The sequence below is a fragment of the Pseudophryne corroboree genome, chromosome 2 (genome assembly GCF_028390025.1).
Source record: "Pseudophryne corroboree isolate aPseCor3 chromosome 2, aPseCor3.hap2, whole genome shotgun sequence".
In the NCBI taxonomy this organism is placed as follows: domain Eukaryota; kingdom Metazoa; phylum Chordata; class Amphibia; order Anura; family Myobatrachidae; genus Pseudophryne; species Pseudophryne corroboree.
This window is the reverse complement of record NC_086445.1, coordinates 917119743-917131955: the sequence shown is the minus strand read 5'-3', so window position 1 is coordinate 917131955 and position 12213 is coordinate 917119743. Positions and strand designations below refer to the sequence as shown.

Below are 12213 nucleotides of genomic sequence, written 5' to 3'. Positions count from 1 at the left end.
CTGACTCACATTGCTACATATGCTTCAACGCAGCATTTACCGAGCCCCCTCCCTTCCCCCCGCACGGTAATGTTAGAGATGGTGATGCTGCATCACTGAAAAGCTGTCTTTTTGTCACGTCAGTGGGTAACATTTCTGTATGACTCCTTGTCTACAAGCAGTGCTGCCCTGCATTAATAATTATGTATTCTAACTGTTGTGCTGCCTAAGTATACCCTTGACGGAATTAGAAAATAAAAAAAGTTGATACACCACAATAGTAAACAGCAGGGCCGGCAACAGACATTTTGGGGCCCGGTACAGTGATATCTCTGGGGCCCCCTCAGAGCAACGGAATTTGCTGTGCTAAATCTACAGTATACAGATATTTAAATATTTATCTCTCTCCTTCCTCCCCCACACACACCACAGTCGGTCTCTCCCCAATAACTCCATGATGATTCCCTGCTCACATCCCTGCCGGACACTATGAGGCATATACTTGGGGCCCCTCTGATCCTTGGGGCCCGGTACAGGTGTCCCCTTTGACCCCCCTGTCGCCGGCCCTGGTAAACAGTTTACAAGGACATATTGCAGCTGAGCTGTTGCGTCTAACTATAAGAAGCACAGTATACTCTAGGGGGGAAATGTAACAGCCAAGGGCATAGCTACCATAGGTGCAGGGAGTGCAACTGCTATGGGGCCCAGTGCTGAGAGGGGCCCACCTTCCCAGTTACAGGTACAGTACATCCGGAAAGTATTCACAGCGCTGCACGTTTTCCACATTTTGTTATGTTACAGCCTTATTCCAAAATGGAATAAATTAATTTTTTTCTCTCGAAATTCTACACACAATACCCCATAATGACAATGTGAATAAAGTTTTTTTTTAGATTTTTGCAAATTTATTAAAAATAAAAAACTAAGACATCACATGTACGTAAGTATTCACAGCCTTTGCGCAATGATTTGTTGATGCACCTTTGCCAGCAATTGCAGCCTCAAGTCTTTTTGAATATGATGCCACAAGTTTGACACACCTATCTTTGGGCAGTTTCACCCATAACTCTTTGCAGCACCTCTCAAGCTCCATCAGGTTGGATGGGAAGCGTCAGTGCACAGCCATTTGCAGATCTCTCCAGAGATGTTCAATCGGATTCAAGTCTGGGGTCTGGCTGGGCCACTCAAGGACATTCACAGAGTTGTCCTGAAGCCACTCCTTTGAAATCTTGGCTGTGTGCTTAAGGTCATTGTTCTGTTGAAAGATGAACCGTCGCCCCATTCTGAGGTCAAGAGCGCTCTGGAGCAGATTTTCATCCAAGATGTCTGTACATTGCTGCATTCATCAAACCCTTGATCCTGACTAGTCTCCCAGTTCCTACCGCTGAAAAACATCCCCACAGCATGATGCTGCCACCATCATGCTTCACTGTAGGGATGGTATTGGCATGGTGATGAGCGGTGCCTGGTTTCCTCCAAACATGACGCCTGGCATTCACGCCAAAGAGTTCAATCTTTGTCTCATCAGACCAGAGAATTTTGTTACTCACGGTTTGAGAGTCCTTCAGGTGCATTTTGGCAAACTCCAGGCGGGCTGCATGTGCTTTTTTACTAAGGAGTGGCTTCCGTCTGGCCACTCTATCATACAGGCCTGATTGGTGGATTGCTGCAGAGATGGTTGTCCTTCTGGAAGGTTCTCCTCTCTCCACAGAGGAATGGTGTAGCATGGTCACCTCCCTGACTAGGGCCCTTCTCCCCCGATCGCTCAGTTTAGACGGCTGGCCAGCTCTAGGAAGGTGATTCCAAACTTCTTCCATTTAGGGATGATGGAGGCCACTGTGCTCATTGGGCCCTTCGAAGCAGCAGATATTTTTCTGTACCCTTTCCCAGATTTGTGCCTCGAGACAATCCTGTCTCGGAGGTCTACAGACAATTCCAATCAACTGAATTTACCACAGGTGGACTCCAATGAAGCTGTAGGGACATCTCCAGGATGATCAGTGGAAACGGGATGCACCTGAGCTCAATTTTGAGCGTCATGACAAAGGCTGTCAATACTTATGTACATGTGATATCTTAGTTTTTTATTTTTAATAACTTTGCAAAAATGACAAAACATTTTTTTTCACATTGTCATTATGGGGTATTGTGTGTAACATTTTGAGGGAAATATGAATTTATTCCATTTTGGAATATGGCTGTAACATAACAAAATGTGTGTGTTATATACATTTTTCACCATTAGACGGTACATAGGGGCCCTTACAAACTTTTGCCTTGGGGCCTGCAATATATCTAGTTATGCCCTCGTCACCTGCTCATTGTAATGTGGTATAAAATGACCTGGAGGGAATTATCATGTTACATAACATGACGTGGGGCACTGTAATGTGCCATCATAGGAACTGGGGACACTGTATGTCATAATGTGAATTGGGAGTACTGTATAGCATAATGTATACTGACAGCTATACAATGTGACATAAAGTATACTAGGGCACTAGTATGGTTCATAAAATAAACTAGGGCACTACTGTGGGTCATAACATTAACTAAGGCACTACTATGGTTCAGATAATGAACTAGGGCACTACTATGGGGCATATAATTAACTGCTGCAGAGAGGGGATTCTGTAGAAATATTGGGACAGGGGGCCCTTCAAAATGTTTGCATGGGGCCCACAAAGTTCTGGCTACGCCCCTGGTAACAGCCTGAGAGATGCAGGCATCTGCGGGATTTCAGCGAGTCTGTTTTAAAGTGTCTGCCATTTAAAAGGCAAAAACAATTGCCTCTTTAAAATGTCATTCAGACTCACCGGAATCTTGCCGATACTGCATGTTGCAAGTTATAGCACTGATTCAGGGATGGACGCAATGCCTTTGCAGCTGCAATTTATAGAGAATTCAGTAATGTCCTCATTTTCCAGGCTATGTGGTATGCCAGGGGTTCCCAACCATGGTCTTCAAGGCACACTATAGCTGAGTACACACTGGTTCAACTGACCGGCGATATATTGTGGGTGCGTCGGTGGGTGTGTACCAGTGATATGTCTGCGGATTGCGTCAGTTCTGCAGCACAGCCAGTGGCCGATATATTTGCAGATATATCAGTGCTTTGTGCTGTGTGTACTGCCCGTACACTTGCTGTAGAGGCCACCAGTGACTGATATCATACCTGGGCAGGCACATGTAAATGCCCGCCCAGTTGTGACGTCAGGCAAGACACATTAGGCCGACGATTGGTAAGTGTGTATGCTTTTACCGATCATCAGATCAGCCAGGCGGCTGAACCGTCATCCTAGTGTGTATCCAGCATAACAGTACAGGTTTTAAGGATGACCATACTTGAGCATAGGTGACTTAATTTATACCTCAGTTATTTTGATTTTATCCATCTGTGCTCAAGCATGGATATCAGTAAAACCTGGACTGTTAGTATGCCTTGAGGACGGAGGTTGGGAAACACATACAGTAAAACAGTGTTGGGTACCGATCTCCACTAATCCTGTTGATGGTGTTGAGGGTGGTTCGGTAAGTTAGGTAACAACACCTATCATGTGTAATGTTCTCTATTCATTCTAATTTCCCATCAGGCCAGAACAGGTAGACCACTGCTTCCCCTCATAGCCATTATATTACACCTGTTATCAGTCATACTGTCCCAACGTCAGTTGTAAGATGGCGGGGCTGGGGAAAACAAGGTCAGACACTGAAGTGCGTAGTGTGATCAGATTTCTGTGTCTGCAGCTGAAATTCATCACCTAATTGTCAAAGTGTATGGTGATAACCAGTGGCAGATTTTACCTATGGGCTGCAGGACTGCAGCCCCCCAAGTCAACTCTGCCACCCCCTATCAGTGTCAGTGAAGCCAAATGCAGTCCATGACGAGCTTGGCCGGCCAGATTACTGCTCATCTTGAACAACTGTCCTGCCGTTATCAAAGGCAGTGTACCAACCCCAAACCTGTTACCGTAACATGACGTTATCACCGTACATCTTGATAAGTTAGCGATGAATTTCAGCAGCAGATGCAGAAATCTGATCACACTTTGCACCTCAATGTCTGACCATGTTTCCACCAGCCACGTATTGTGTCTATCAGTCACAACGAGGCATCCAGGACAAGGCATAAGACTTCACAATCCTTCTAAGCCCTCCCCCAGGCTCCCATTGGCTAGTTTCACAGGAGATCTGGGGGCCGCGCAGTGCTGCAGATCCCCGGGGGAACAAGCCAGAACATATATTACATACATCATAACATGTATGTTTATATGTGCTAAGCGGTTTCCCCCTGCACTACGTGGTCGGCGCTGCAGGCCAGGGGCTGCAGCCGCTGCTGATTGGGACAGTATTACTGTTATGAGGCACAGTCTAAGGGCTGTGAGGGGAAGCAGTGGTGAACCTGCTCTGGCCTGGTGGGAAATTAGAATGAAATTGAGAACATTACAGACGTGAGAGGTCTTGTTATCTTACTTATTGAACCACCCTTTGTTAGGATCTCCTGCTCTGTGCTGCCACGTCGCCATGGCAACCGGGAGGCAAGTGTTAGCGAAGTAACCTGAGCGCAGCTGATACTCCGGTCCGGGTTTTTACTGTGTAGTGGTTACAGGCTCTGTGCACGGCAGGGAATCCGGCGCTGGTTTTGTGCTCACAGTCTGTGAGGTCTGAGTGGGGCGTGGACAGCACCTGCTATATAAACCATCCTCTCAGGCTAGGCAAATGCTGCTGAATCTTTGTTTGTTAGTCAGTTCCAGAGAGTTAGCTAGTACTGTGTGACTTTGTATTTACTTGTTGCTTACTGCGAATAGGCCTTGGGATTCGGTACTTCATTCTGCCAATCCGGACCTAGCAGTAAGACTGGAGTCAGTTGTTTGACCTGCTGGGGTTCTTTTGCTATTCTGTGAACCCAGCAGGTTTGCGGCTGTACTCTCAGACCTGCTTGCTTAATCCTCCCTCACTGTGCAGGGAGTCCAGGTGTCAGTTTAGTGGCAGTAAGCTGAACCTATGCCCTGCAAGTGGGGGTTAGGAATGTGGATACTCTCCTTGTGTCTATATTTCTATCTCTGACCAAGGAGTTTATTTCCACACCCGTTGGTAACCCTTTGGGGTTTTTTCTGTTGCTCTTAGCAACATCATTTCAGGTGCTCCACATGTTAAATCACTACACCTCGCTTCATTGTCCGCTCTATTCCATCTGAGCATTCCTGACACTAGGGAGACACCCAATTCCTGAGCCTTTGGGCTTCTCCGTTCACTTTGTGTTTATTAGTTATTCCATCACCTCCTGTGTATGTTATGTTATACTGTCTGTGAGTTTGTTTGCTTCGCTTCCCTCTCTGTTCATACACTGGTATACTCCTGTTAGCACTGGTGTGCGTAACATATTCAGCAGCCCTACTCCTGTTGAAATTTTGTGGGAATATGGAGCATACCCCTCAAAATACTTTGCAACAGGTGGTCGATCAGGTGCAGGTCCTGACTCGACAATTTAATGAGATGTCCATTAAAATGAACACCCCGCAGGCCGCTAGCGGAGCTCCCGCAGCAGCAGCGGCAAGTTCAGGGGTTAAGGAGCCGAAAGTAAATCTCCCGGATCGTTTTTCTGGAGATCGCTCGCAGTTCTTTTGTTTCAAGGAGAGCTGTAAGCTATATTTCAGGCTTAGGCCCCAGTCTTCTGGGTCGGAGATTCAGCGGGTGGGCATGGTGATTTCCTTGCTACAAGGAGACCCACAGGTCTGGGCATATGGGTTACAGCCTGACTGTCCGTCGCTTAAAAGTGTTGATGCTTTTTTTACGGCACTGGGCATTTTGTATGATGACCCTGACAAGATGGCTTCAGCCGAGGCTCAGATTACGGTTCTTAAGCAAGGGCGACGGCCAGCTGAGGTTTATAGTACGGAGTTTCGGAGGTTGGCTCATGATACCCAGTGGAATGACCCAGCCCTGAGAAACCAGTACCGAAGGGGCCTTTCTGACCAGATAAAGGACCAACTGGTACAATATCCCTCGCCTGATAGCTTAGATCAGCTCATGCAGTTATCCATCTGGGTGGATAGACGGCTGAGAGAGCGTAGGCTTGAAAGGGAGACCGCAGTTTCCTTTTTTCCCAAGGGAACCTCAGACTCTGAGGAATATTCCGAGGAGCCTATGCAGATTGGGGCTACCCGCCTCTCCTCGCGTGAGAAGACGCGGAGGAGACAGCAGGGTTTGTGTTTGTACTGTGGGAATAAAGGTCATGTTGTAGTATCATGCCCAGAAAAACCGGAAAACTTCAGGGCCTGAGGGTGATGGGAAATATCCTGTCAGGCCAGAAGTCAGAATTTCCCAAAAAGACTTTTCTCATTCCGGTGATTTTGGAGATCCTCGGTCAAACTGTCAAGACTGAGGCCTTTGTTGACAGTGGGGCCGATGGGGTTTTCATGGACCGTCAATTCGCCCTGGAACACTCTGTTCCCTCAGTACCTTTGGCATCAGAGATTGAGATCTGTGGGTTAAACGGGGAACCATTGTCCCAGGGTAAAATTACCTCCTGCACCAGCCAAATTCCTTTGTTTATTGGAGCCACACACTCTGAAAAATTGTCTTTTTATGTGACTGTCTGTTCTTTTGCCCCATTGGTTATGGGGTTACCCTGGTTAAGGGGCCATAACCCTCAATTTGACTGGGTCTCTGGGGAGATTCTTAGTTGGGGTAGTGATTGTTTCAGGAGTTGCTTGAGCCTTCCAGTCAGGCTCTCGCAGCTAAGTTCGCCAGGATTGCCAGGATGTTATGCAGATTTTGCGGATGTGTTCTCCAAAAAAGTTGCGGAGGTACTACCTCCCCATCGCCCCTATGACTGTGCCATTGATTTGTTGCCGGATGCTAAGCTTCCCAAGAGCAGGTTGTACTCCCTGTCACGTCCTGAGACTCAGGCTATGGCAGAGTACATTCAGGAGAACTTGGCTAAGGGATTTATCAGACCCTCACAGTCCCCAGTTGGGTCGGGGTTCTTCTTCGTGGGTAAAAAGGACGGTTCGTTGCGACCCTGCATCGACTTCAGGGAATTGAACCGTATCACGATTAAAAACTCGTACCCACTGCCTCTCATTTTGGTTTTGTTTGACCAGCTTCGTACTGCCACCATTTTTTCTAAGATTGACCTACGCGGTGCTTACAATCTAATCCGAATAAGAGAGGGGGATGAATGGAAGACTGCCTTTAATACCCACTCAGGGCATTATGAATATTTGGTGATGCCTTTTGGGCTCTCTAATGCCCCGGCAGTCTTCCAGGAATTCATGAACGATGTGCTCAGGGAATATTTGGATAGATTCTTAGTTGTTTATCTAGATGACATCCTAATCTTCTCTCATTCCCTGGAGGAACATCGGAAGCATGTACGCTTAGTCCTCCAGAAACTCAGAGACCACCAGCTTGGGGCGAAGCTGGAGAAGTGCGAGTTTGAAGTCCAGCAAATCGCATTTCTAGGGTATATTATCTCCTCAGAAGGTTTCCAAATGGAGGGTTCTAAGGTCCTGGATTGGGTGCAGCCCACTAGTTTGAAGGCGCTTCAGCGTTTTCTGGGCTTTGCAAATTTTTATAGACGGTTTATCGCTGGATTTTCATCTATAGTGGCCCCCTTGGTGAAACACACTAAGAAAGGGGCGGATGTTGCTCACTGGTCTTGTGAGGCCAAAGCGGCCTTTGCCCGTCTCAAAAGGGCATTTGTCTCGGCCAAGGTGCTGCGACACCCAGATCCAGAGCGTCCTTTTGTGGTAGAAGTGGATGCCTCTGAGATAGGTATTGGGGCAGTGCTCTCTCAGATGGGGGTGTCTGATAATCGCCTTCATCCCTGTGCTTACTTTTCCCGTAAATTTTCGTCTGCCGAGATTAATTATGATGTGGGTAACCGGGAATTGTTGGCTATAAAGGATGCACTCGGGGAGTGGAGACACTGGCTTGAGGGGGCTAAGTTTGTGGTCTCAATTCTCACCGACCATAAGAATCTGGCATATTTAGAGTCAGCGAAGCGGCTCAATGCCAGGCAGGCACGATGGGCTTTGTTTTTTGCTCGCTTTAATTTTTTGATAACATATCGCCCTGGGTCAAAAAACATCAAGGCTGATGCGCTCTCGCGGAGTTTTGCTCCAGTTCAAGAGACCACCGAGGAGCCATTGCCCATTGTGTCTCCATCATGTATTAAAGTGGGCATTACCCAGGACCTCTTGTCATTAGTCCTTAGAGCACAGGAGCAGGCTCCTCCAGACCTTCCGGTAGGTCTCTTGTTTGTGCCTCCTAGGTTAAGACAGCGAGTGTTCCTGGAATTCCATGCCAAGAGGTCGGCAGGGCATCCGGGTATTGCCAGAACTCGGGAGTTGCTGTCTAGGGCGGTGTGGTGGCCCTCGGTGGCTAGGGATGTGGATCAGTGGGTTCGGGCATGTGACGTTTGTGCCCGAAATAAAACTCCTAGAGGGGTTCCTGTCGGCCCATTACATCCAGTCTCTATTCCGTCTAAGCCATGGACCCACATTTCCATGGATTTTGTGGTGGACTTGCCCAAATCCTCGGGGATGACAGCCATTTGGGTTGTCGTTGACAGGTTTTCGAAGATGACGCATTTCGTTCCACTGGTTGAGTTATTTATGCAGCATGTTGTGCGCCTCCACGGGTTGCCACTTGATGTGGTCTCTGACCGTGGATCCCAGTTTGTGGCCAAATTCTGGAGGGCATTTTGTTCTGATCTCCAGATTTCTGTGAGCTTGTCGTCAGGCTACCATCCACAGTCTAATGGGCAGACTGAGAGGGTGAACCAGTCCTTGGAGCAGTTCCTCAGGTGTTATGTCTCCAAGTGTCATACTGACTGGGTTGCTCATCTGTCCATGGCGGAGTTTGCCTATAACAACGCGGCTCACTCTGCTACAGGGATCTCTCCCTTCCTTTGTGTGTATGGGCATCATCCTAAGGCCAATTCTTTTGACCCCCTGGATTCCACGCCTGGTGGTTCCTCTGTTGTTTCGGTCCTTAGGGGTATTTGGAGGAAAGTGAAGAAAGCCCTTGTGTCTGTGTCATTAGTGACCAAAAGGGTTTTTGATAAGCGGAGAAGACCCTGCAGCTTCAAATTAGGAGACTTCGTCTGGTTGTCCACCAAGAATTTGAAGTTGAGACAGCCATCTCATAAGTTAGGCCCCCGGTTCATCGGCCCTTATAAGATCACCAGGGTTATCAATCCGGTGGCATTTCAGTTAGATCTGCCCCGTTCATTGGGTATCAATAAAACATTTCATTGTTCCCTTTTAAAACTGGCGGTTAGTAATCCTTCTTCCAGTGGAAGACCTTCTCCTCTTCTGATACGGGGTCAGAGGGAGTTTGTGGTTGAAAGGGTTCTTGACTCCAAGATGGTTCGGGGTCGGCTGTCATTTTTGGTGCACTGGAAGAAGTATGGCCCGGAGGAGCGGTCGTGGGTGCGCAGTTGTGATCTTCATGCCCCCAGACTGATACGCTCTTTCTTCTCGCAGCTCCCCGATAAACCCAGTGGTAGGGGTTCTTTGACCCCTCGTCAGAGGGGGGGTACTGTTAGGATCTCCTGCTCTGTGCTGCCACGTCGCCATGGCAACCGGGAGGCAAGTGTTAGCGAAGTAACCTGAGCGCAGCTGATACTCCGGTCCGGGTTTTTACTGTGTAGTGGTTACAGGCTCTGTGCACGGCAGGGAATCCGGCGCTGGTTTTGTGCTCACAGTCTGTGAGGTCTGAGTGGGGCGTGGACAGCACCTGCTATATAAACCATCCTCTCAGGCTAGGCAAATGCTGCTGAATCTTTGTTTGTTAGTCAGTTCCAGAGAGTTAGCTAGTACTGTGTGACTTCGTATTTACTTGTTGCTTACTGCGAATAGGCCTTGGGATTCGGTACTTCATTCTGCCAATCCGGACCTAGCAGTAAGACTGGAGTCAGTTGTTTGACCTGCTGGGGTTCTTTTGCTATTCTGTGAACCCAGCAGGTTTGCGGCTGTACTCTCAGACCTGCTTGCTTAATCCTCCCTCACTGTGCAGGGCGTCCAGGTGTCAGTTTAGTGGCAGTAAGCTGAACCTGTGCCCTGCAAGTGGGGGTTAGGATTGTGGATACTCTCCTTGTGTCTATATTTCTATCTCTGACCAAGGAGTTTATTCCCACACCCGTTGGTAGCCCTTTGGGGTTTTTTCTGTTGCTCTTAGCAACATCATTTCAGGTGCTCCACATGTTAAATCACTACACCTCGCTTCATTGTCCGCTCTATTCCATCTGAGCATTCCTGACACTAGGGAGACACCCAATTCCTGAGCCTTTGGGCTTCTCCGTTCACTTTGTGTTTATTAGTTATTCCATCACCTCCTGTGTATGTTATGTTATACTGTCTGTGAGTTCGTTTGCTTCGCTTCCCTCTCTGTTCATACACCGGTATACTCCTGTTAGCACTGGTGTGCGTAACACCCTTATGAGTCTGAAATGGGGAAGTGGCAAACAAATAGGCAGTAACATGGCTCACTGCTTCAAATATGCCCTAAAATCATAGCAACTAATCGTGATTTATTTTTTTCTATCAGTCTAGCGTAACGTAAACAATGAAAGGAAATATGATTGGTTGCTGGGGTTTCTATGGACATTTGCACCCTTGGGCAATGTTGGGGGTTATTTCGAGTTGATCGCTCGCTAGCTACTTTTAGCAGCCGTGCAAATGCATAGTCGCCGCCCACGGGGGAGTGTATTTTTGTCTTGCAAGTGTGCAAAAGAGTGTGCAAAAGAGTGTGCAAAAGAGTGGGACGAAAAAGTTTTTTTGCAGTTTCTGAGTAGCTCTGGACTTACTCAGCCCTTGTGACCACTTCAGTCTTTTTGGTCCCGGAATTGACATCAGCAAACACTTGGACACGCCTGCGTTTTTCCAAACACTTCCTGAAAACGGTCAGCTGCCACCCACAAACGTCCTCTTCCAGTCAATCTCCTTGCGATTGGCTGTGCGAATGGATTCTTTGTTAAATCCATCGCCCAGCAAGGATCCGCGTTGTACCCGTACGATGCGCCTGCACATTGCGGTGCATACGCATGCACAGTAGTGACCTGTTTGCTGCGCTGCGAAAAACGGCAGCGAGCGATCAACTCGGAATGACCCCAGTTATTCTATGATCCTTTCAGAAGTGAAGTACGGATTTTGTAATGGTTAGCATTACTGCCTCACAGCACTGAGGTCATGGATTCAATTCCCACCACGGTCCTAACTGTGTGGAGTTTGTATATTCTCCCCGTGCTTGCGTGGGTTTCCTCCGGGTTCTCCGGTTTCTCCCCATAAGCCAAAAATATACTGGTAGGTTAACTGGCTCACCACAAAATGAACCCTAGCGTGAATGTGTGTGCGTGTACATGTGGTAAGGAATATAGATTATAAACTCCACTGGGGCAAGGACTGATGTGAATGGACAAATATTCTCTGTAAAGCGCTGCAGAATATGTGTGCGCTATATAAATAACTGGTAATAAATAAATAAGTGAAGCATTTCAGCACCTGGGACAGCAGGAAGGGGGGGGGGGATATGAGACACACAAGAAGCTTCTGTTTGTCTCACCGTTCCACATTTCTGGATATCTCCTGGACTTCACTGATAAGTCTGTACTGCACGGGATCATGGCATAGCTCCACATTAGGCCGTAGCGATCTGGTTTCCAGGCGAGTTTGAGACACTTTGATGGGTCCTTCTTTATCTGCAATAGCTTTCTTGCAACTTTTTATGTTTTTTTCTTGAGAACTAATCTCATTCATAACCTTAAAAATATAGGAAAGAGAGCAGATATTACTTAAAAACATAGCTGACAACGTTGTAATATTAAAAATGTGAAAAAGAATAAAATATAAACTTTATTTATACTTTATTAAATCATTTACCACCCAGGTATTACAGTAAAATATCAGGAAGCACCTAGAAGGTAAATGATCTTAATAAGTCTAAATAAAGATTATACCTCATTCTATTTCATGTTTTTAAATAAGAGTGCCCCAGAAAGAAAGTCTTCTTTCCCTTCTTCTGTTGTGTACAACATGTATATTATTGACTCATGGGGGCGCCACCAACGGGCTATTTGTTTGACACCTATATTTAGGCTTAATCTCTCTGTTTGTACACTTTTATCATACACATTATTTGCATATACAAATTGAAGAACCTGTGTGGAGTCAAACTTGTGTTTGTCAACATTGTAATATTAACCACAAACTTTTACTGAGGCACCCA

General features: G+C 47.0%; 1 protein-coding gene across 2 annotated transcripts in view; it reads right to left on the bottom strand.

Annotated features, from left to right (window-relative positions):
• TEKT1 (tektin 1) overlaps positions 1 to 12213 on the bottom strand; it is a 105425-nt gene that overhangs the window by 11679 nt on the left and 81533 nt on the right. For both annotated transcript variants that reach the window (XM_063956133.1, XM_063956132.1), the window contains exon 7: positions 11551 to 11747. In XM_063956133.1, the coding sequence (XP_063812203.1) occupies positions 11551 to 11747 (197 nt within the window). The remainder of the gene's footprint in view (positions 1 to 11550; positions 11748 to 12213) is intronic.